At 43.8% G+C, this 24,603-nt stretch overlaps 1 protein-coding gene across 1 annotated transcript in view; it reads right to left on the bottom strand.

Moving 5' to 3' along the window:
• Positions 1-24,603, bottom strand: part of KIF23 (kinesin family member 23) — a 1,082,389-nt gene that overhangs the window by 566,902 nt on the left and 490,884 nt on the right. Inside the window, exon 11 of the mRNA XM_044076375.1 lies at positions 620-722. Within this exon, the coding sequence (XP_043932310.1) occupies positions 620-722 (103 nt within the window). The remainder of the gene's footprint in view (positions 1-619; positions 723-24,603) is intronic.

Genomic DNA, 24,603 nt, shown 5'->3' with positions numbered 1-24,603 from the left:
TAAAAGGGAAAAAAATACATAAGTATTAGCCTAAAGTGGTACAACTACAGCCATGCAGCTGACATGCTCAGAGGTTGAAAAGGCATACAAGATGAAGATTACAAATGTGTCACTAAAGACTAACCAAAAAAAAAAAAAAAAAAAAAAAAAAAAAACACAAAAAACACACAAGTCTGTCTTCTAGTACTTTTTTTTACTATAGTACATATAAAACATCAGAGAAGTATACAAAAAACGTAGCAATTGACAAAGGTAAAAAAAAAAACTTATTAATAAAGAAAATGACCGGAATTAACTCCAAAACGCAGACACATATTAAGCAACTGTACATACAATTTGGAATAAACTGTATCGTGTTTCTTTTTAATGGTCAAAGTGAAAGAAAAAAAATCAGTGATGAAGTAAAGAAGGCATACCCAAAACAAAACTACTGATTTAAGACAGAACAGTAAATACCTGCTGAAAGACAGCATTAATATGAGGAGGCCTACTCACTAACCATTCTTCTAACAGTTAGAAAGAGCTTAAAAATGTACATGTTAACCCCAAAACACCCACCCATCATGACTGCTAAAAATGCAATATCAACTACATTAATAATTTTGAGAAAGATGTATACCTGCTTCCCTTAATCGATTGCCTTCAGCTTTTGTTCTGTTTGTCCTTTCACTTCCAGCTAAATCCACCAGGGAAAGCTGACTTAATATGATTTGATCTCTGTCCTGTAGTCAACAAAAACAATGAGTGAGCACAGGCCTATTATGTTAATGCAAGTAAAAAAATAATGTTACAGGAATACACTGCTCTCTAAAAGCTTAAACACTGAAGTGTACATGCTTCACCTACACAGAAGTAAACATACAGTTTACCTAGTTTCTGCTAAGTAACAAAGGCAAATTGGGCAAAAGTGAAGATTTTCATAGGATCACTACATAGCTCAGAATCTATTAAATGACATATATACACTGCTAAATAAATAAATAAATAAATAAATAAATAAATAAATATGCTCAGACAAGGAAATACAACTTGATCAAATTTCCTAACCAAAATAGATGCATCCTTGCATTACTAGAATATCTGCAAGAAAGCCTTGTGCAGTGGTTAAATGTAGGGATTTTATTTTCTGCTGTCCTTTGCTTGGCATTTTTTCCTTGTTCAAGAACATTAGCACTTCTTGCCAGTTATCACAGAGCAAGAAAGCCAAGCTTAGGCATTACTCTTGTCAATTTGACCCTCATCTACTAAGCAAGCATAACTTGCAAAACAGGAAACAAGAAAGTAACAAATCTATACATTTTGCATTATTTAAAACAGACAGAAAAGTTGTCTAAGAACTTACCATAACCATAGATGTCCCTCTCTTCTATGTTGCAGTATTCTGCATATGGGTTTACCCTTCTAGTCTCGCGTACGTACATCCAGTATCCAAAAGCTTTCAGTCCCTCCTAGGTGCGCGAGATGTCAGGTCTAGGCAAGAGTATGTGGGCCATAAAAGTGACGTCGGTATGCATCAGCCCTCAGAACTGAAGGCCCCAGTTGGAGCCAGTCCTAATAGTGCAATGCCAAGATACTGCCATCCAGAGAGGGAAAACATAACTGATAAGAGGGGAAAGAGGGTAGGAATACTGCAACATGGAAGAGAAGGACATCTATGGTAAAGGTAAGTTCTTACACAACTTTTCTGTGTCCTTCTATTCCTATGTTGCAGTATTTTTGCATATGGGTGAGTGCCAAAGCTCACTGAGAAAGGGTGGCTGGTATGGAAGCAGATTCCAGGAATCCATGCAGGATAGTCCTAGCAAATCCTGCCCTGGGCCTAGAGATGTGGTCTAGTTTGTTGTGTTTGGTGAAGGTATGAACTGAAGACCAAGTGGCTCCATCTAGGATAGAGGAGGTATCTGGGCCCTTGAAGAATGGCCCTGAGGATGCTATGGCTTTAGTGGAGTGGGCTCTTACTGTACCCTGAAGTGATTTACCATGGTGCTGCTAGCAGAAGGTAATGGCCTTGGAGATCCAAATGGAAAGTCTGTTTGGACACAGCCTTCCCCAGTGCTCTAGGGTGGAAAGATATGAAAAGCTGGTCAGTCTTTCTGATAGACTTGGTGTTGTGGAGGTAGAATTTAATTTGTCTGTGAATATCCAGGGAATGAAGTAATCTTCCACTTCTTCCTTGTGGGTTTGTGGAAAAAAACGGGTAAGTGGATGGCCTAATTGAGACACAGGTCTTGGACTACCTTGTGCATGAAAGATGGGTTAGTCCTGAGGGTAACCCTGTCTTTATGAAAGAAAAGAAAGGGAGGAGTAGCCATTAGTGCCTAGAGCTCAGATACCCTTCTGGCTGAAGTGATGGCCACAAGGAGGACAGCCTCCCAGGTGCACACCTTTAGGGAAGCTTGATCAGCTGTCTCAAAGTGTGGAAGTGTAAGCTTCTCCAGCACACATAGTTGAGATCCCCAGGAAGAGTAGGTTTCGGGGGGTCTAAGATGCAGGACCCCATTGAGGAAGAGCTTCGAAGGGAATCTAGATGTCAAGGGCGGATCCATAGGTAGGCATGCAGAGATAGCAGACAGGTGTACCTTAATAGATGAGTAGGCCAGGCCCGTCTGAAGTAACTCGCACAAATAAGACGGCACTAGGGGAATGTCGCTGGTGAGTGGGTCCAGCTGCTTATTTTGACACCAAGTAATGAACCTTTTCCGTTTAGACAGGTATGACTTTCTAGTGTTAGGGGTTCCTGGCTTCCTGCAGGACATTGAGCACGTCCTCATTGTAAAGGTGTCTGTATGGTATCAGAAGCCTATCTGCCACAGGGTCAAGTGTAGCAGCTGCCACTGTGGATGGATTAGAGATCCCTTGTGCTGTGTGAGGAAGTCCACTCTGTGGGGTAACTTGTGGCGATTGCCCTTGGATGATAGGAGGAGTAAAGGGAACCAATGCTGTTGGGGCCAGTAGGGAGTCACCAGCAAGATTTTCGGATTGCCCTGCTGAATCCGTAGCAGGACCCTCTGAATGAGAGGAAAGGGGGGAATGCATAAAGGTATTTCCCCTTCCAGAGATGGTGAAGGCATCTGTTGCCAGTGCCTGTGGGTCTGGTGCCCTGGTGCAGTGTCCAGGAAGTTGCCTGTTGTTGGCGGAGGTAAACAGGTCTATTTGAAGTGTACCCCCCATCTGTGGACCAGGTCCAAGAAGACATCCCTGTGAAGCATCCATTCGTGATGGTTTGTGCTGGTTCTGCTCAAACATTCTGCTTGGGAGTTGTGGAGAGAGGGAATGTATGCTGCTTTCAGGATAATTCCCCTGAGAAGTGGCTACTTCCCATACTAGTATAGCAAGTCTGCAGAGCAGGTAGGACTTGGTTCCTCCTTGTTTGTTGATATACCACAGAACTGTGGTGTTGTCTGTGTATATCAGAAGGGATCCCTTTCCAAAGGAAAGGAGTGAATACCTGAAGGGCTATGAGGATTGCCCTCATTTCTCTGGCATTGATGTGTTCTGTGTTCTGTCTGTATGTCCACAGGTCTTGTACTTTTCAATGGCCGTGAGTGGCCCTGCACCCCAGGTCTGAAGAGTCTACGCATGATCTGAGAAGGTTGAGGTGGTTGGAGGGGGAGTCCTGGGTTGAGATTCACCTGAGCTAACCACCATAAAATCTCCTGTTTTAGGCATGGAAGCAAGGGCACAGTGTGCTCCAGTGGATGGCTGTGCTTATTCCAGAGAGAGCGCAGGTTGCACTGCAGCTTTCTCATATGCAACTGAGCTAGGGGTAGCATGGGAAGGGTAGCTGACAATCAAGTCGGAAGCTTGAGGTAATGCCTTGCAGTCAGTGGAGAGGAATGTAAAATCCCTTGCAGGTGTTCTGTAAGAGAACTCACCTTTGCTGGGGGCAGGTATGCCTCCAAGTCTGTGCGGATTCTGCACCCTAAGAACACAAATGTCTTGGGTTGGTGTGAGGTTGGACTTTGGGAAGTTTATTTGGAACCCAAGAGCCTGTAGGAGAGAGACCACAGACTGGATATGGGTTAGAAACGTTTTTTGGCTGGCAGCCTGTAAAAGCATGTCGTCCAGGTATGGGAATATTTGTATCCCTTTTGTACTGCAAAAAGCTATTACCGGAGCCAGGCATTTGGTGACGACTCTGGGTGCAGATGAAAGTCCAAAGGACAAGGCAGAGAACTGCAAATAAGAGGAGCCCACTAAGAATCTTAAGTATTTTCTGTCTGTGGGCTTGATGGGAATGGGAAGTAGGCATCCTTGATATCTAGTGTAGCTAGCAAGCCTTTGTACATGAGGAGGAAGAGAGCTGGCATGGTTAGTATTTTAAAAGTTGGCACCTTTAAGGACTGAGCCTTGAAAGGTCTGGGACGGGTCTCCACGGCCCTTCTTTTCTGGGAACCAGAAAAATCCTCGAGTAAAATCCTCTTCCAAATTGGGAGGGAGGAACTTTTTCTATAGTGCCCTGGTTTAAAAGGCACTGTAGTACTGGCGGAAGGGCAGTTGCTGAGCAGAAGGTCATGGCATGCCTAGTCTTATCCATGACCGGTAGTAGCAGTCTGAGGATGGAGAGGACCCACTTGTTGAAGTTACCCAATTCCAAACAGGAAGGCAACGGGAAAGGCGAGCAGATAGTGGGATGGAAACAGCTGGTGGGGGAGGCAGGAGTGGCAGGTAGTCAGACACTACCTGCCCCGTCCTGAAATGGCATCCTTTGACTAGAGGAAGAAGGTGCTCTAGCTGAAGGATTTTTCTTTCTTGCTTGCCTGTGTCTAGCTTGAGGGACAGGATTAGAGTATTTCCTGATGAACTGAGTTTTCACAGGATAGTTTCTGTAAAATTTAGGTATAGGGGAAACTAGCAGATGTTTAAGATATTGCATCTTGTCCTTTTTGTTTCAGTGATTTGTAAAGGTCTGCTACTTTTGAGCCAAATAAGGCAGCATTGTCAAGTGGTGCATCACTGAGCTTAGCTCTGAAATCATTTGGCAGGGGTTGCAAGTGCAGCCAGGAGTATCTGCGAAGTGCAAAAGCTGAAGCTGCTGACCTTGCTCTTGATTCTGCAGCATCGTAGCTACATTAAATTGAATGTCTGGTAACATGGGATGCAAGGGCCAGGAGAGAAGAAATAGATTTGGCTGAGGTGTCTGGAATGTCCGCCGATAGTTTGGTGGCAGTGTCTAGAAGAGACTGGGCTTACTTTACCATACGAGTCTGGTAATTAGTAGCTCTAAATGCCAAGGTGGATGAGGTGTAGATCTTGCTGCCTAATCTTTCCATGGTCTTGCTGTCTTTGTCAGTAGGAAGAATGGTGGTGGTAGACAAGAGTTTAGAAGCTTTGTCTGTGGAGACAGAAATGGTAGCTGGATCTGCAGGAGGGCACTTGATCATGTGCTTAGCAGAATCTAGGACTTTGTACAGTCCGTCGGCTCTATGAGGAGCAGGAGGTTGAGTCTGCGGATTGAGAGATGCAGAAGAAAAGACATCTAAAAAAGGCAGGCAGCATAGGAGGAATGGCTAAAGGGCTTGGTGTTTCCATCTGAATGAGGTCATAGTACCTCTTTTGTATTTCAGACATGTCTGTGAATTCCCATTTGAAGTGTTCCTTTATTTTAAAAATAGTTTCAAAGGTCAAATCTTCAACTGGGGAATCTGGGTCCATGGATTCTTCCTCTGGGGATCCATATCCCAAAGGTGAAGAAAGCTGTGAATTATAAGAGGGTATCATCTGAGGAATCTGAACAGATGTCCTATTCCCTAGTAACTGTCTCTGCAGGTTGAGGCCTAAGACTAAGGAGAGTAGGAGAAGATGCAGGGGCAGAAGCAACTAATGTAGGCCTTGGGGCCATAAAATCTGAGAAAAGGCTTTGGCTAATGGCCTGCCAGGGTGGAATACTTTGATAGTCATCTGAGAGATGGGACCTTCAAGAGGAGAGAAAAAAGGAAGCACAACAGGTGTCTGTTTAGGAGTGGGTGTCAAAGTCTGAGGCAGGGAATCGGAAGATTCCCCTGAACATGCTGCCCCCCCCAGGTGTCTGAAATGATCACCGGAATAACCTCTGTGGATGTGCTATTGCCAACTGGTAGTATGGCTTCCTCAGAGGTACCCATGACATCCGGTGTGGCGGACCCAAGTCCAGATCCTGAAACCAGGCTAATGTTGGCCACAGGTTGTGGAGCAGTCGGAAGAAGCTCATTAGGTGTTACAGGCCGCTAAGAGCTGGCCTTTTTAGGCGGTTCAGAGGTGACATCCCATGAGCCCTCCATTCACAAAGCAAGTTGTTTTAGATGTCTGCTCTCTAGGTACAAATTGAGTGCATGCAAACGACTGTGCAATGTTTTCGGAATGAACACCTGGCAAACAGGGTAGCAAATTGGTGATATAATTAGAACACAAGTCCATGCCATCTTCAATTTCTTCTTGCTTCTTCTCCAAGACTGAATTATGGTAGTCTGGTGCTGCAGTACTTGCTGTCCATCTAATCATGATTTCCAGTGAAATGGCTCAACCAGAACCCATTCACCAAAGCTGGTAAACCTTGAGAAGGAAAATGTGCCTGGTGGCGGAAAATTGAGGGGAAAGAGAGACAGAAGTTGACAAGGGAACCCACCCTTTACCCAAGAATGCCCACAGTGTTTGAGAAACAGAAAAAAAATGTGCGGAATGTACAGCGGCTACCATCAGTGAATATACTCAAACAGCCACAATAACGTTGAGCTCCTAACATAACTACACTATTATCATTGCATAATTCACTGTTATAGCCATGACTCTTGGGAAGATTCCCCGAGCTTATGGGCTAGTGGGTGGCTGGGCACTTGGAAGGAAATGTTGCTTTAGAATGGCTGTGGTAAACTCTACCCTGGCCCTGAATGCAATGCCCACATTGCAATGTTTGGAAAAAGTGTGGACAGATGACCAAGCAGCTACTTCCACAATGGATTATGTACTGACCCTACCCACAAAAGGAAAGTGGTGGTGGCTGTAGTGGACCCTAGCGGAATGGGCCCTTACATGACCAGGGACAGTCCTGGCATGAAAGGAACACACAGATGTAATGAGATAGCCATTTGGATATGACTGTTTTTCACAATTTCTTCCCTTCCTGGCCTTTGCAAATAAAATAAACTGATCATTCTAATTTGTTGTATTACAGCTATGTAAAATCCAAACATTCTATACACATCTAAAGAATGAAGGAGCCTCTCTCCCTTTTTTCAGCCTTAAACACATTCAATCCATCAGGACACCATACGAAGCAAGTCAACACGAAATCCCACATCCAACACCAGCCCTAACGCCATTTACAACCATGGATTAATAGAGAGACAGAGGGAACCACAGAGTACACCCAGAGAGTGACACCATGGATTTCCACCTTCAGAGACAAATCATTTCCCCAGCAACATCTCCCAACAGAATGTGTGGAAAGAACCACAAGACAGTGGACAAAGATCTGGAACCACTCAAAGCCCTCACAGTCAAAGAAAAACTTCTTGGGTAAGAGCATCACTCATTCCTCATTCTCACAGTAATCTAGTTAACACCCTCAAGGATTTAAGACAGTTTGTTAGAAAACTGAATTTATAAGTGTAATTTTAGGCCGCGGTGGTGCAGCGGTTACGTTATCGCCTCACAGCAAGAAGTTCTCCCGTTCAATTCTCGGCTGGAGTGCCTTCTGTGTGGAGTTTGCATGCCCTCCCTGCAGTCAAGTGACTTTAAAGGCATACAGGTAGGTGCGAGCATGAATGGGCGTGCATTCTCTGAAGGTTGGGCGTCAGGCTGGCAACTCGGCACCGTAAAATCCACTGCCAATCATGAGGGACCGGAGTTCCACTGTGGCGACCCTTAACTGGGAAAAGCCGAAAGACTGCCACTTTAATGGCAAACAGAAAAATGACAAAAACAATGTTCATAGTTTAAAGAAATGTAAGCAGCCTAGTGATTTCTGCCCCACCCCCATGCACCCCATCCTGGCTGCATACTAGAATAAATGTGAAGCAAACAAATATGAGAAAAACTCAACATGATTTTATAATTTCAACAAGTCCGATTCATTCAGGGAATTAAAGAATGACAAAAACACACAGACCGATGAAAGCAGATAAAGGAGATATTCTTGTAATAAATGTGAAAGCCTACAATGGAAAGAGAGGATCAGTGTTACATAATCTCCAATTGTGTGACAACATGGACATTGACAGAAAATTCTCAGACATCCATAAACAGCTTAAAAGTTTCAATGAGGAAGCGTTACTAAATAAGCTATAAGAATTCTCAGCAACCCACCTCCTAGGATAGCAACCCTTTTTGACATACCAAAGCCACACACAAATGCCCTAGACCCACCTTATAGGCAAGTAGTTGCCAGCAGAGGATCCATCATGGAACCCATATCAATATACCACAAGGTATAACTCAAACCTCTTTCCAGAGGTAAACAAATCCATCATCCTCACCAACTTTGGCTTTCTAAGAAAAATCAGAAATATTTTTTTCAATGAGCAGACCCATCCTGGTTGCAACAGATGAGGAAATACTTTGCACTGTGCTTCCACAGCAATACTGTAACCTAGCAGTTAAAGAGACCTACCTACAAGACAGAGAAGCACTCCCATGTGGAAATAAAAAAAAAAATCTTTGAAGACTCCTAAACATCTTCAACCATGGCAAACTACATCTTTAATCAGAAATACTACATGCACACCACAAGGACTGCCATGGAGGCAGGAATGCCCCACAGCTTAGAAAAAGCTGCACTAGAAAAATGGGAAGAGGAAAGAACCTACAGTTCAGAATTCCACAGTTGCATAGCACGGTTGTGCAAGTAAACTTACCATAACAGCAAATTTTCAAATGATCACTGCTGCAGTAGCTCTAGCTATATAGGTTGCATCTTACCAAGGATAGAACAGCCAGTCAGTTTCCAAAGCTTCAGAGTATCTATCACGCATTTAGTTACCAGCTTGAGCTGAGCTGCCTAAAAACACAGGCTTAAGCACCAAGCCCTTCAGAACTTTCCCAGGCTTACAAAGATTGGCATCCTGCTTGCGCTGTTCCTTTGCTTGGCAGATAAGTTCCCTTTGGAGAAAAACCTTCCACATTTAATATTGTTTTCATTTCCTCCTTAGGAATGCTTTTATTCTAGTGTTTAAAATGTACTTTTAAACGGGAGTGCATTTTTTTCCTGTCAGTTTTTAAAGTAGTTTCAAACCATTTTTTCTGTGCAGAAAGTAGATTTTACTTTTTGGGGCTCGTAACGTGCATTAAAATGTTTTTTTTTACTTTCTTTTATGGAGAAAAAGTGACTTTTCACAAGAGTACATTTTTATTGGCTTATGCTTCATTCCCTGGGAAAGCCCCCACCATTTTCAGTCGGACATTGACCAAACTACCAGTCCCCACACTCCATCCTCCTAGCTGTAAAAAGTAAAAGTTAAGCAGGCTAGCAATTTGCCTTGGTCACAGGTTAGCTGCTCTGCTGTTGACAAAGCTTTTTTCTCTCAGAGGACTCCTCTTTTACCCTGGATCCCTATGGTGTAGCACCCACATCCAGTATGGACCTTTAGTTAGGTAGATCCTCTGTAGCAGTTGATAAAGCTGAAAATGCTGCCTCTTTCCCTGGAGACCATTTCTGGATCTTTCTTTCCTAAACCTGTTTGTGATAGTGCCCAAGTTCAAAATGCTGTCACTACATAGCCTGTTACCCCATCTTCCTCATTTAAGTTTTCTGGTAACCCTAAATTTAAAGGATGCTCATCATCACATCTCTGTCCATCCAGACTTAAGATTTATTTTGAAATGAAGTTTTTCATTTAAGGTTTGGATACTTCAATCTTGTATCTTATTCTTGTGTTACATTTGTTTTGTTTTAGGTTTTCTGTTCTGATGGAGTTTTACGAGGTCTTGGCTAGGGTCAGTTAGAAAAGTTAGCAAATAATTCCTTTGCAGACAGTGACTAACATCATCTAATTAGTGGAAGGAGCTGAGAAATATTTCCTCATTTATTGCCCGTCCCTACTATAAATCTGATTTTGGAGACTACTCCAGTCCCTTTTCTTCAGTTCATTCTCCTGAGTATAGAGAGATGATTTGGGAAGGCCCACCCCCCTTAGTTCCTTATCCTTGAAATTATCTCCTGTTTCCTCCCCACCCACTTAACTTTAAAAATTGCACTTTATTCAGCTGCTTTTACTATATTTGTGTTTCTTCCTACTTCATTTTGCTTTTGATGCTTGTTCTTAAAACTGTTCAATTGCATTTATTACTGCTTGTCAGTAGCCTGATTACATTGCAACTGCTATTTTAAGCCTCTTAGTTTCGGTTTAAGCACTTAGGCCAGCTTCAGGCCAGTTTTACATTGAGAAGGTTTGTAGTCTACACTCTGGCACTGGCAGTAGTCTACACTGGCAGGAGAGGTAGCTTACATCCTTCTAAGTTGGGAATTGCTGGCTGAAGGCTTAGTGTGTCTGTTATTCTGAAAGTGTCTTCGCTTAGGTTTAAGCGCTTGGGGTTCAGGCTAGTTACTTCAAGGTTTGTGGTCCACACTCTTGTGGGAGGAGACTGTAGCCTCTGCCCTTCTGAGATGGGAGTTGCTGGATGAAGGTGTATTGTGCCTGCTTAAACTATTTTTTTTCTGAAATTGTTGCTCTTTGTTTGCTGTAGCACAGACTAGGTTCAGACCTGTATAACTTGAGCACTAAACCACGCCATCTTTTGTTGGAGAGGGCTCCCCTGCACTCTAGAGGAAGGATTGAGTAGTTAGAACTCATATGATTGAAGGTTGCTGGAACAGGGCTCTGTTTTGAGCCGTTTTACTGGTTTGTGATTGTAACTTTTGGCTTTTCCCGGTTAGGGGTCGCTACAGCGAAACTCCGGTCCGGTAATGATTGGTAGTGGATTTTTACATAGTGGGTTACCAGCCCTGATGCACAACCTTCAACGAAGGCACGCCCCATTCACGTATGCCTCCACACGGAAGACCCTCTAGCTGAGAATCGAACGGGACAACATCTTGCTATGAGGCGACAAGGTTAATTTGTTTAAATCAATTTGCTCGTTTGCTACATAAGCACCTAGTTTGTGCAGGTTTGTACTTGTTTGCTCATTGCACAATGCCGAGCAGCGGTGGGCACCGTTGGCGGTTATAGACACAAACTTCTGCCTGCAAATTTTCCCTTAGTATTCTTCTGGTGCTCCATCAGTGAGTTCTTGCAATTGTCCCTCACTGGCAGGTGAAGCATTCAGCGAAGCTCCTGAGGTACCAACAAAGATCCTACTCACTAGCCCTTCATATTTTCTTGTCCACTTCACCTTTCCTGTACTTTACTTGCTTGTTCCTGTCCTCTCCCTGTTTTCTGACCACATCAACTTACCTAGCATCATAAATGGACAATTTCTCACAGTTTCACTAGCCAGCTTGGTCGGCATGGTCACCCTGAGGCAATGTAGCAATTGCATCATATACACTGACAGCCCACTTCTAGTCTATACAAATTCATTATGTGAGATGCATCTATATCAAGAACTTAGAATCCAGTCTCTCTCACTCACCAATCAGTTCATCTGATACTAAACAGGTAGAAAGCATGCACACCTCACCTCCTGCACCTACCAAAAGAACAGAAGCCTACATATGCTGAGGTCCTTACCAGAAGCTTACCTAAACATCGGAGACCTCCCAAACACAAGCACGATTCACATAATACATCCTCTGCAGAACACAGTACATGTAATATAATCACACACCAGTGTCTCATTAGTCAAACCCCTAAGGCATAACACACAAAGAAATGGGCAATTCAGTTGTTAGATACACAGATGTCCCTCTCACCAGGTTGGATACGGAAAAGGTCACTGCCATCTGTCAGGTGCCAGAATCTGCCACATCACACATGCACTCAAGTCTCTCAACAGGCACTGTTATGACTCAGTCATAATCCATGATGGTGTGAACTTGAGACATACCCTCACTGGACTACATGAAGAGAGACATGACTGAGCTCTCTGATTATGTGCCTCAAGCAGGTATGTCCCTAGCCTTAAGCAGCATTTTACCTTCATCTAGGAGGATACCTCAGTACAAACAAAACATGATTGACTAACAATTGGCTTATTTTCTGGTGTCATTCAAAGGGGATCCAGTATCTGTCAGCCTGGAATGACAGTCGACAGACCTCAATGCTTTGCCAGAGATGGTCTTCATCCGTCACCCCTGGGTTTTTAGTTAATGGCTAAGGCTCCTGCTAGCCCCCATAGTTCCTTTTAGGTAATCTCAAAAGAACAAAATTTCCAACATAAAAGTACCCTCTAAAAACAACTTCAAGATTATGCTGATAAACACTAGGAGTCTAAACCAGAAACTGCACACACTGGAAGCAGTCACCTTGGAAGATGCTGACATTTGTGCAGTCACTAAGACCTTGTTTAAGGTTGTGGGCCGCATCCCAGCTATGCCACGTTACATTTTCTTTCACACGTTCAGACCACAAAATGAAAGCTGAAAACTACAGGAAGTGGTGTATCAACATTCATCGAAGATAAATACACCTCTAGATTGGTTAAACAGCACGATTTCCCTTGAATTACTTCAAGTGCAATTGACTGTAGGTAAGACCCCTCTTCGGGTCATTGCCAGCTGTAGGACCCCCTCCATGACTCAGGACATTTACTCAGCTAACTGTATCTACTTGAGTCAATCAAGATATACCTGAACACCCTGGTTTTGGGTCACTTTAATTACCCATCAATTGACTGGGTAAATAAATGTTCTAACTCCCTTTCCCAAAGGTTCCCGGACTTTGTTAACTCCATGCCCTGGACCAGCTGATTGACACACCCACAGGGTGCTCAAACATCCTGGATCTGGTGCTCCAACATGGGGGACTGCTGCACCAACTCCCAGGGTATGGCCATCCCCAGTGAGCTCTGACCACAAATCAGTCTCACTAGAAGTAAATGTAACATAGCCCCCCCCCCCCCAGCAACAAGACTATAAGACTTCTCCAAGGTCAATTACCTCTTTCGTGACAGCATAAATAGCTTCATAGCCCCTCCCCCCACTGATGGAACAGACACCTATGCTTTCTATGAGCACCTGTACAACTATATTGACTCTGCTGTACCTGACAGAATCAAAGCAAGAGCTTCAAGACAAAAAAAACCTGCCTGGTGGACAACTGCCATTAATAGGCTATACAATAGAAGGAAATTGCTGTCTAGGAGAAGGAACAGTCTCAAAACTGGAAACACTCCCTCCTCAACTTAAATAAGCAAATAGGACTCTGAGGGAAGCCTTCCAAAGCTAACTACGAATCCAATTAGGTTCCCTATCCAAGGATAACCACAACACATTCTTTAGATACATCCATAACCTCAAAGGTAAGGCCCAGATTTGCACTGAACTTGTAGTTAATGGTACTACATATACAGAACTTGTAGATATAGCAAACCTGCTGGCTGACAGGTTCAGTGAAAACTTCACTTCCCACTCCCCTGCCACATATACACCAAAGCATCCCTAACACCTGTCCCCCACCTAGTATCTCCATGTAGCAGGTCTTAAATGCCCTCTCCAAGGCCAAAACACAGCCTCTAAGGGACCAGACAACATCCCTGGCTGGGTTCTACATGGGTTAAAACAGGAATTAGCATCATTGGGCATGCTTTTCAATATCAGCCTAAGCACTAGCTTCATCCCAGCAGAATGGAAAATGGCTACAGCCATCCCTTTGCACAAAGGGGGCGCATCCACAGACTCCAGGAACTACAGATACATTAGCCTGACCAGCCTTATCTCCAAGGCCATGCAACAAATCATCACGACCTTAACAAAAATATAGGAAATCTACAAATGCTGGACCCCACCCAGTTTGGCTTTGTCAAGGTGAGAACATGGCTATTAAACTTGATTATAAACTAAACACTGTTTTGACTGATGAAAATCTGTTTTTTAACTTGTGTTTTAACAGACACAGAGCTTGATGTTCTGAACCGGGGTATGAAATTCAAGCCCACTGTATTACCTAGGCTGTATGTTTTAAAGGTTACATTTGATTATTTTTCTAAAACTCAATGCAGCGATAATAATGATGTTCCTGATTGTTTTGATGCATCTTATGAGAGCTCTGGTGAGATTTTTTTCTCTCGTTACTCACAGACAATGATTTAAATGCGTATTGTTTGCTGGACACTTCCAAGTATTCCTTCTAAAAGTGATTTTATTCATAGGTTCATACTAGGCTATCTGCCCTAGGGCATTTATAAGCCTAGCCAGAATGTGTTTGGCTTTCGCCACCCATTTTAAATTTATTTTGCTATGCCCTTTTTCGAGGTTAGTATACTGTGCCTCTGTCTAACAGTGACACAGAAGTGATACCCAGGGTACGATCTCCCATCCACTCATCAAGATTCCTCTTGAAGAGAGTCAATGAGGGTCTCTGCCTAACCTGGACTGGGATTTTATTCCAGAGTGAAGGGAGCCTCTGGGTTATGAATCTGTCCCTCCAGCATGTCCTATTTATTTCAGTGCTGAGGTTCAAGTCTCTCGAGCGCGTAGCTCGATGGGATTTGGATTTTCTGAGGTGCAGCATGTCCATTAATTCCGGGTTGGACATGGCTTTATACGTCAGGCACAGATCGCCTCTGAACAGGCGGTATGCCACTGAGTAGAGCTGGAGTTTCTTTAACCAGGCAGCATATGGCATCTGTTTGAGCCCTTTGATCCTCTTGGTGAGGTACTTTTGGGGTCTTTCCAGTTGCTGCAGGTGTCTGGTAAGGTACATCCCAAAAGGGGCATTGTACTCAATTATGGGCCTGATGAGGGATGAGTAAAGAGGCACGATGACCTCCCCTGATCTAGATGTGAATCCCTTCATGATTAGGTGGGCTATATAAAATGTTTTTCTAACCACTTTGGCCACGTGGTTGTCAAATGAGAGATTGCCATCAACTTGGGTCCCCAGGTCCCTAATTACTTCTTCTGTACTTAAATGGATTTCCACCTATGTGGTAATTTGTGGGCACTTTGTTTTTGCCAAAGGGGATGACTATACACTTTTTGGCATTTAGCTTGAGGCCATGGCTCTGGCACCAGTTGTCTGTTTCTATGAGGCCCTTTTGGAGGATGCTTGTGCCAGCTGGAGAGTCGATTATGGCGCCCAGTTTGCAGTCATCTGCAAACTTGATCAGCCACAGTCCTTCCGTGTTGGCCTGTACCTCCGAGAAATATATACCGAACAAGAGAAGTCCCAGGACTGAGCCTTGTGGGACACCACTTGTAACCGGTTTGGAGTCTGACATGGCTCCAGCAATTCTAACCATGTGGGTTCTGTCCTTGAGCCAGTTTGCAATCCATCTAGTGACATAGGGGTTTATATTTAAGCTGGTGAGCTTATCTATAATGCCCAAGTGGGGTATTGTATCGAAGGCTTTTGCGAGGTCCAGGTAGGCTGTGTGGACCACCTTCCCCTCGTCAATGGCCTTAGGTACTAGGCTATTGGCCCTAGGGCCTACATAAGCCTAGCCAAAGGTACCTTGGCTTTCGCCACCCAAGAAAATTATTTTCCTGTGCCACTGTCAAGCAGAGCCACAGAAGTGATCCCCGGGGTGAATTTCCCATCTCCCATCCAGTCATCAAGATTTTTCTTGAAGAGTGCTAATGAGGAGCTTTGTTTGATATAGATAGGCAGTTTGTACCAGAGTATGGGAAGTCCCTGGGACAGGAATCTATCCCTACAGCATGTTTTGTTTATTGTGGTGACAAGGTTTAGGTCCCTAGAGTGTGTAGCTCGTACGGATTGGGATTTCTTTAAGTGGAGCATGTCTAAAAGCTCTGGGTTTGACATACCTTTGTGCGTTAAGCAGAGATCGCCTCTGAGTAGGCGATATGCAACGGAGTAAAGCTGGAGTTTTTTTTTTGACGTTCTGCATAGGGCATCTCCTTGAGGCCGGTAATCCTCTTTGTGAGGTATTTCTGCGGCCTTTCCAGTTGTTGTAGATGTCTTGTGAAGTACATACCAAAAAGGGCATTGTACTCTATAATGGGTCTAATGAGTGACTAGTAGAGGGGAACAATGACCTCTTTTTTCCTGGATGAGAAACCTTTTGTGATGAGGTGTGCCACATAGGATTTCCTGACTACTGTGGCAATGTGATTATCAAAGGAGAGACTACTGTCCACCTGTGTCCCAAGGTCTCTTATCACACTTTCGGTGTTAAGTAGACTACCATCTATGTGGTAGTTCATGGCTACTGAGTTTTTACCTAAAGGGATGACAATGCACTTTTTGGCATTGGGCTTGAGGCCATGGCTTTGACACCAGGCATCTGTCTCAGCGAGGCCCTTTTGTAGGATGTCCACATCTTTTGGAGTTTTGATTATAGCTCCTAGTTTGCAGTCATCTGCAAACTTCACTCGCCAAAGACCTTCTGTGTTGGCCTGTACTTCAGAGAAGTAGATACCAAACAGGAGATGACCCAGGACTGAACCCTGTGGTACTCCACTTGTCATTGGTCTGAAGTCTGATTTGGAGTCTGCTACTTTCACAGTGTGGGTTCTGTCGGTGAGCCAGTTGGCAACTCATCTTGTGACACAGGGATTTATACCTAGTTTAGTGCGTTTATCTATAATTCCAGAGTGGGGGGATGGTGTCGAAAGCCTTGGCGAGAATCAGATAGGCTGTGTGAACCACCTTACCCTCATCTACGGTTTTGGTGTCCACTTCAAAGAAGTCTATCAGGTTTAGGAGACATGATCTGCCTTTTACAAACCCGAACTGGGTGGGGTCCTGAGTTTGGAGATTACCAATGTCATTGTTTATAAGTTCCATGATGATACGTTCCATAGCCTTGCAAACCAGGCTCGTTAGTCTAATGGGGCGGTAGTTTCCGGGGTCTGTGGTGGCTCCCCCTTTGTGGAGTGGGATAACTGTCGCTGTGCGCCATTCAGTGGGAACATAGCCTGAGGTGAGGCTATGATTGAACATGGTACTTCGGTGGGGTGCCAGTTTGTTCTGTAGTCCATGTAGAACACAGCCTGGGATGTCGTCAGGTCCCATGGATGCTGTGTTCTTGGCTTTGGATAGTATATTTTTTACCTGTGCAGCCGTGATTACAGGAACTTTGCATTCTTCTGGTATAGAGATGGGCCCTTTAGGGGATGACAGGGGGGGTAAAGTTATCACTGAACCTATCTGCCAGGATGTTGGCAATATCAGTTGGTTCTCCAGATTTAGTGCCATTGTGCTGCAACTCAGAGCAGATGTGGGTGTTGCCATTGAGATTCTTGACATAGCTATAGAATGCTTTGTGGTTGTCCTTAGAGTCAGTGGCAATTTTGTTTTCATAACTAGCTTTGGAGGATTTTATGAGGGATCTCAGCTTCTTACTGAGGCTGACCAGGGAGTTTCTCCAATCATGGGATTTTACTCTTTTTTTGCAACAGTTTCTTTCTTCTATTGTAGAGTTTGTTTATGGCAGGGGACCATCAGATTGGCTTCCTTTTTTGGAGGATAGCATATTGGTTCTGTTAGGGATTGCACGATCCATGCACTCGTGTAAGTGGTTATAAAGTGCATTTGTGTAAGATTCAGCAGTCAGACCTCTATTGTCCGTCAGCATGGGTGTTGTAAAATCTGCCACTTCTGTCCTAAGAAGCGTGAAGTTGGCTTTGGAGAAATGTTTTACTGTGGTTTCCCTAATGGGGGGTGGGGGAGGGATGTGGATGTCTAGGGTGATTAGCTTGTGGTCGGATCTGACAAAGAGGAATTGACCTCTGGTGTGGAGCACCAGTTGCCCATGTTGGTAATAACCAGGTCTAGGATATTGCTGCCCCTGGTGGTGGTGTGGATAAAGTTGATCCATGGCATTGGAATTTATGAATTCCAGAATACGTTGAGCACAAGAATTGGTACAGGAGTAGTTTTCCCAGTTAATGGTAGGATAGTTGAAATCGCCCATTATTAGGGTATTAGGTTATACCCTAATATTTTCCAGTGTATTAAGAAATGAGTAGTGGGAATCCTGGGGCATGGTGGGGGATCTGTAGCAAGTTACAATTTGGATTGCGGTCTTGCCCAGAGTTAGTTGCACTTGGATAATCTCGGATGCATTATGCTGAGCAACTAGCCTGGAGGTGTGGATATCCTTTATGAATATGGACACACCTCCGCCTTTAATGTTTCAGTCCAGGTTAGGTGGCCGAAAGGTGTGGAATGAATTATAGCCTGGTAATGCAGGGGTACTCTCTGGAGCCTTGAACCAGGTCTCTGTCACTGCACAGATGTCGATGTTCTCCATTTTAAGGAGTGCCTTGAGAGAGTGCATTTTGAGGTTTAGACTTCTAGCACTGAGTAGCAATACCCTCAGATTCTTCTTGCGTGTACCTGTTAGGGTGGTGAATTTGTCATTTGAACCTTGCCTAAAAAAGGCACTATAGGGGTGGCTAGAGCCTTAGCTAGTATCCGGAATCCCAGGGGTGACAGGTGCAGGCCATTTCTGGCAAAGTATCGTGGCCTGTCGATCATGTCATCCCAGGCAGACAGATACTGGATCCCCTTAGAATGACACCAGAAGCTTAGCCAATTGTTGAAGTCAATCATTTTGTCCTTGTACTGTGGTATCATTCTGGGTGATGGCAGGATGCTACTCAGGCCTAGGGTCATACCTGCCTGGGCTACAAGATCGGACAGCTCCTCCATGTTCCTTTTCATGTAGTTCAAGGAGGTACGTCTCAGGTCATTCACACCAACATGGACAATGACAGAGTCACATTTGTACTTGTTGTAGAGTGACCTGAGTGCATGCGTTATGTGGTGGATCCTGGCACCCGACAGGCAGCTGACAGTAACTTTCTCCTTGTTTAGCCTGGAGAGTGGAACATCAGTGTGCCTGACTATAGAGTCACCTATGACTAAAGTGTTAGGTACGCTGTTATGCCTTATGGGCTGTAGTTGAGTGGCACACTGAGTTAATGGGCTATGTGTCATTTGGGTTATGTTGGGGGGATGGAGGTTGCTTGTGTTTCTGCTTAGGAGGTCCCTGTTGCTTGGGCAGGTTTTTAATGAGAGCCTCCATGAATGTAGGTGTGTGTTTTGTGTTTGTGTCTGTTTTGGTGGTGTAGGTTTTGAGGGACTATGTGCTGAGTGTGGTGTGGTGCAAGTGTTTACCTTCTCCTCTTGACTGTCTAGTCCAATCTTGGGTGAAGAGAGCTTTGCTTCCAGTTTGGCTATACAAGTGCATCTCTCACAGGTTGTAGTGTTGGGTGGTAGGAGGAGAGGGTTGTCTGTGTACATGAGGCAATTACTGCATTTCCCCAAGATGCCCACATTCATCAAGTAGACAGGAGAAAACACCGGGAGCTGACCCTTAGACATGCCTGGATGGGTGCTTATTTGTTAAATACTAAAAACGGTTTTCCTCTAGACAGTGAGGAAAGCTGAGTGCTGTAGTAATTTGTAGCTTATTTAGTGCTTACAATAAGTTCTGAACAAGTGCTGAGCTCAAAGAAACAGACAAGTACTGAAACAAAACACTTTCAGCAATGATTAATTTTTATGTGGATAAAGTATATGATGATTTCATTAAACAGAAAAGGGATATCAGTTACAATTTAAGAATGAATGGTCTACCTTACCAAAGGTTTTAGTCAGCATAAGGCTCTTGTCTTTAAGCCCTAAGGGTCATAAGATAGTTGTTATGCACTACACACAATATTTAAAAATGTGCCAAAACAATTTAAATGATAATGTGTATGAAAGTTTTGACAGTATAAACAAGTTTTTTGTAATTTTCATGTTTTAATTAATAAAGGATTTAGGTTGGGCTATCTATTTAAGGAAGATGCGGAAAGAAAGTTTGTTACTCAGGGTTGTTTGATTGCAAGATTCTATTGCTTACCAAAAGTACATAAAAACGTATTTTCATCACCAGCTCACCCCATAGTGTCTAATAATTACTTTTTATATAATGTGGGTTTACTTTTGCATAAATATTTGTAGAAATCAGTTGAGTTTGATTCATATATTTGAGACATTTGATTTTTTTTTTTTAGAAAAGATTCAGTCTTTGGAATGGAAAAAAGAAAATTACTGGCTTATGCTTGATGTAAAGAATTTATATACCAATATTTCACATTCATTAGGTATTGAGTCAGTAAATTACTTTTTAGGCGATAGCCCTTTAGTTAACTATATTGTTGAATTACATTTTAGTTAAACAATTTTAAGTTTAATTATGAATTGTTTCATCAGATTAACGGGACTGCAATGAGGGCTTCATTTGCCCCCATGTATACCAACCTCTTTATGGGGCTTTTTGAAATTAAACATCTCTATAGATTGGAATTGTTCAAAAACTATTAAATACTCCTGGTTTATTGATGACCTGATTTTCTTTGTGCAGTGGTGAAGCATTTATTAATAAGTTTGTGAATGACTTACAGGAGAATGGGTTTGGTATTAAATTTGATGGTCTACAATTTGGGAATAGTGTTTTTTTGGATGTGGAGTTAGATGGTGTGCCTGATAACGGGATAATAACTAGGATGCATAGGAAATTTCAAGATATAAAATTTTTTAGATGGCAGGAGTCGCCAGCCTCCGCATCTGATAGAGTCACTCCCTTTATGGGGAACTTCTATGCATTTCTAGATTATGTATTATGTAAAACAAAACTAGTACTGAAATAGTTTTACTTCGAGACACATCAAATACACAAGAAAAACATTTGGAATACAGGTAAATTCACATCTTGTAGCCCAAATTTTAAATCCAACAAATTATTAGTTATGTACTTACCATAACTTGGTGTGTTGTCATTCCTCATTTATGGGTTACAGATCAGAGTCTGTCGCATTTCTTCAGACTAGAATCCAAGTCTCAAACTCCTTCCACTATCCACAATGTTCTGCATGTCAACCAACCTCCAATCGAGTTTGCTGCTCATAGACAGCAAAGAAAAGAGAAGACAATTTAAATGCATCTCTATAACCAGGGGCCCAAAACCAGCAAAAAGTTCCTAAAGATCTGCAGGTCTTCTAGAGCACCAGGAAGGTGGATGGCAGGGTAAGAAGGTGAGAAAGAATGAAAAAAAAAAAAACACAGATACCGAATTACGGTAAGTACATAACTAATAAATCTGATGACTGTCTCATTCCTCCTAGCATATAGGTAGAGCCCTTAGCTATGCAACTCCTGGGTGGTCTCAAGGAAAGATATGCCGGAGCACTGCCAAACCAAATGAAGCCCTGCTCTGGGAAACAAGATTCAATTTGTAATGTGATATACATGTGTGAGCCTTAGACCATGTAGGCTGCTGTACAAATATCTAAAGAGGTCCTGGAAGAGAAGGCAGATGAGGTGGACATAGACCTAGTGGAGTGGGCCTTAGCAGGGTGAAGTAGCTGTAATCCAATTGTGAACCAAAGCACCCCTCAGGGACTCCCGGAGGGGGGTTGGGAGAGTGAAGTAGTTGCTGCACTTTCTGTTCTTGGGGGATTCAAATAGGTTGCAGCAAGGCTGGCCCCACTGGCTGAAGATCAAGTCTGCTACTGAACGATTGAGGGACCACTTGTAAGGGATTAAAATAGACCTGCTGAGCTTGTCTGCCAGGATGTTGGATTTTCCTGGTATGTGTGCTGCAAGCAGAAAAAAAAACAAAGACATTAACCCTTTCTAAACCCTCATGGCTTCTCTGCACAGTGGGTAAGATCGGGTTCCTGTTTGTTGATGTACCACACTAGTGACATATTTGTCTGTGAGAATCACAATCATTCCTAGAGGGAGAACATCCTGAAAGGCTTAAAACGTGAGGACTGCTCTCATATCCAGAACATCGATGTGCTATCTAGTCTCTGTGTGTGACCAGGTGCCTTGGACCATCCTTCCCTTGTAATGCCCCTCCCCACCCCAACAGGGAAGTGCCTATGGTCAACATGGTTGAGGGGGGTTGGAAAAAGGAAATCTCTGCCTAATGTCGGGTCGTCAGACAGTAATCACCATTGTAGATGCCTTCGACAAACTGAAGTCAGCTTGATAGGAACAGATAGAGGATGACAGAGTATAGACCACAGAACAGCCAGGGTCCACTGGACTACTCGCATAAAAGACCTGGCAAGAGGAAAGTACAGTTGTGTACACTTTACCGAGTGTATTCACTGTTGCAGTCATTACATTTGGGGTTATCTGCCTGCAGGTAGCCCTCAGCCGGCCTGAATACCACAGTTTTCGGATTTCTGTGTCGGAAGCTGTCCCCCACTTCCATGACGTCAGGTCGCCAGGAGGTATAAAACATGCAGCAGACGCCATTACATCAGTTTTTCTTGCCCCAGATGTCAGGTGCCCCACAATGGGAAGCAATTATATGGTATGGAACCCCCAGCAAAAAGCAAACACACATGATATAATATATACCAAACAAAAAGGAAAGGTAGTGCCAAAAGAAGTTTGGGGGTTGGAGGGAGGGTAACCAGGACTGCAACAGTGAATACACTCAAACATCTACATTTATGGTAAATGTACACAACTGTACTATGTTCTTCGTGTTTCACTGTTTCAGTCATCACATTTGGGTTGATTCCCACAGCTAAGGAAGGGTAGAGGCAGTTAAAGAGCATTGGGGCTAGCAATCAGGCCCTGTAAGACTGCTGTGGCAAATCTAGATTTGGATTTAGAAAAGATAGGCAGGTGGTAATGCTTGGTGAAAGTATGTACAGAGCTCCAGGTGGCAGCTTCCAGAATATCCCTGGTAGCGACTCCTCTGAGAAATGCTGTAGAGGTAGATGCAGCTTGGTGGAATGCGATCTAATCCCCATGTGGGATAGGTTTTCCATGGTGCTTGTAGCAGAAATGGATGCAATAGGCTATCCCATTTGGAAATGGTTTGCTTTGAAATGGCCTTCCACTCTGCCCCTGCTGCAAAACTAACTAGCAGCTGGTCAAACTTTGACAGGCTTAGTTCTGTCCAAATAGAATCTAAGCTGTCTGTGCACATCCAGAGAATGCAGTATCTGTTCCCCCTTATTTTGACGGTTAGGGAAAAAAGTAGGCAAATGAATGGACTGGTTTAGAGTCACACTAGACACCACCTTGGGCATAAAGGATGGATTAGTCCTGAGGGAAACCCTGTCCGCATGGAAGATAATGAAGGGTTCCACTGCCATAAGGGCCTGTAGTTCAGATACTCTTCTTGCTGAAGTGAAGGCTAGAAGTAAGGTTGTTTTCCAGAAAAGGAACTTCAGTTCTGCTGTAGCAGCTGGGTTGAATGGTGGAAGAGTGAGTTTTTCCAATACAAAGTTAAGATCCCAGGCTGGAGTGGGAGCACTCCTAGGGGGCCTTAAAATGTTGGCCCCTTTAAGGAATTGTTTTAGCAGGGGATGAGAGAAGAGGAATTATAATGAGCTGAAATGGCAGAGGCATGAATTTTAATTGAAGAGAAAGATAGGCCCTTGTGCAGCATTTCTGTTAATCTAGAAAATTAGGTAAGATGGCCACCGTTGTGCCCCTCCCCTGAGCCTGGCTCCAGGAACAGTATCTTTTCCACTTTTCTGAATAAGCTTTTCTAGTACTAGGCCTCCTTGCCTCAAGAATGACACCCAGCACCTGCTTGCTGAGGGTTGCTAGGGGTGAGCTCAGGGAATTAAACAGGCTGCAAGGTTCAGGGTTTGAAGCGGAGGGTGCAGAATCTGGCTCACCTGCTGGGGACAGCAGGGAGAGGGTCCGTAGCAGGTGCTACGGTTGTAGCCCTGTCAGACTGTGCAAAAGGGGATACCAGTGCTGGCATGGCCAGTCTGGGGCAATCAGTACTCTCCTCGGCTTGTCCTGTTTGATCTTTAGCAGAACCTTCGACAGGACAGGCAGAGGGGGAAAAGCATCATCTGAGAGGCTTTCTCAGGAAAAGGACAGGGCATCCACTTTCCAAGCTTGACTTGTGGGGAGTTCTGGTGCAGAATTTATTCAATTGCTAGTTCTGAGGGGAGGCAAACAGGTCTACCTCTGGTGTCTCCAATTTGTTCCACAAGAGCGTGAATATTTTGGATTCTAATTTCCATTTGTGTGGGTCTATGAGATTTCTGCTTAAGTCGTCTGCCAGTAAATTTAGTTTGCCTGGCAGGAATTGAGCTTGCAGGTTCAGCTGGTAGTTCAAGGCTGTGTTCCACAGAGCCATGGCTAGCCTGCAGAGTGGGTAGGAATGGGTTCCTCCTTGCTTATGTACCACATAACTGTGGTGTTGTCTGTCTTTACCAGTAGTTAACTAGAATAAGATCTTTGAAGGCTGTCAGAGATTTCCGTACAGCTAACATTTTTTTTTTTATTGATATGCAGGTGCATCTGTTTTGGGGTTCATTTGCCCTGAATGCACTGCCCTGCCATGTGAGTGGCATGCATAGTCTGAAGCGTATGTTGTTAGGGTTGGGCAGCAGGGGGTAGAGTGAAAGGGAGTCCCTTGTTGTGGTAGCAGGCATCCGCCCACCAAAAGAACTCTGTCGTTAGACAAGGAATGATGAGAATCATTGCTTCTATGTCTTGAGAATGCTGACATCATAGACTTTTCAGATAACACTGAAATTCCTCATATGCAGTCTTGCATATGGAATTAACAGAATGCAAGAGG

Source organism: Protopterus annectens, chromosome 7.part0 (genome assembly GCF_019279795.1).
Source record: "Protopterus annectens isolate FY-2018-M chromosome 7.part0, PAN1.0, whole genome shotgun sequence".
NCBI lineage: Eukaryota > Metazoa > Chordata > Ceratodontiformes > Protopteridae > Protopterus > Protopterus annectens.
Note: the sequence above shows the minus strand (reverse complement) of the source record. Positions and strands in the feature narration are given on the sequence as shown.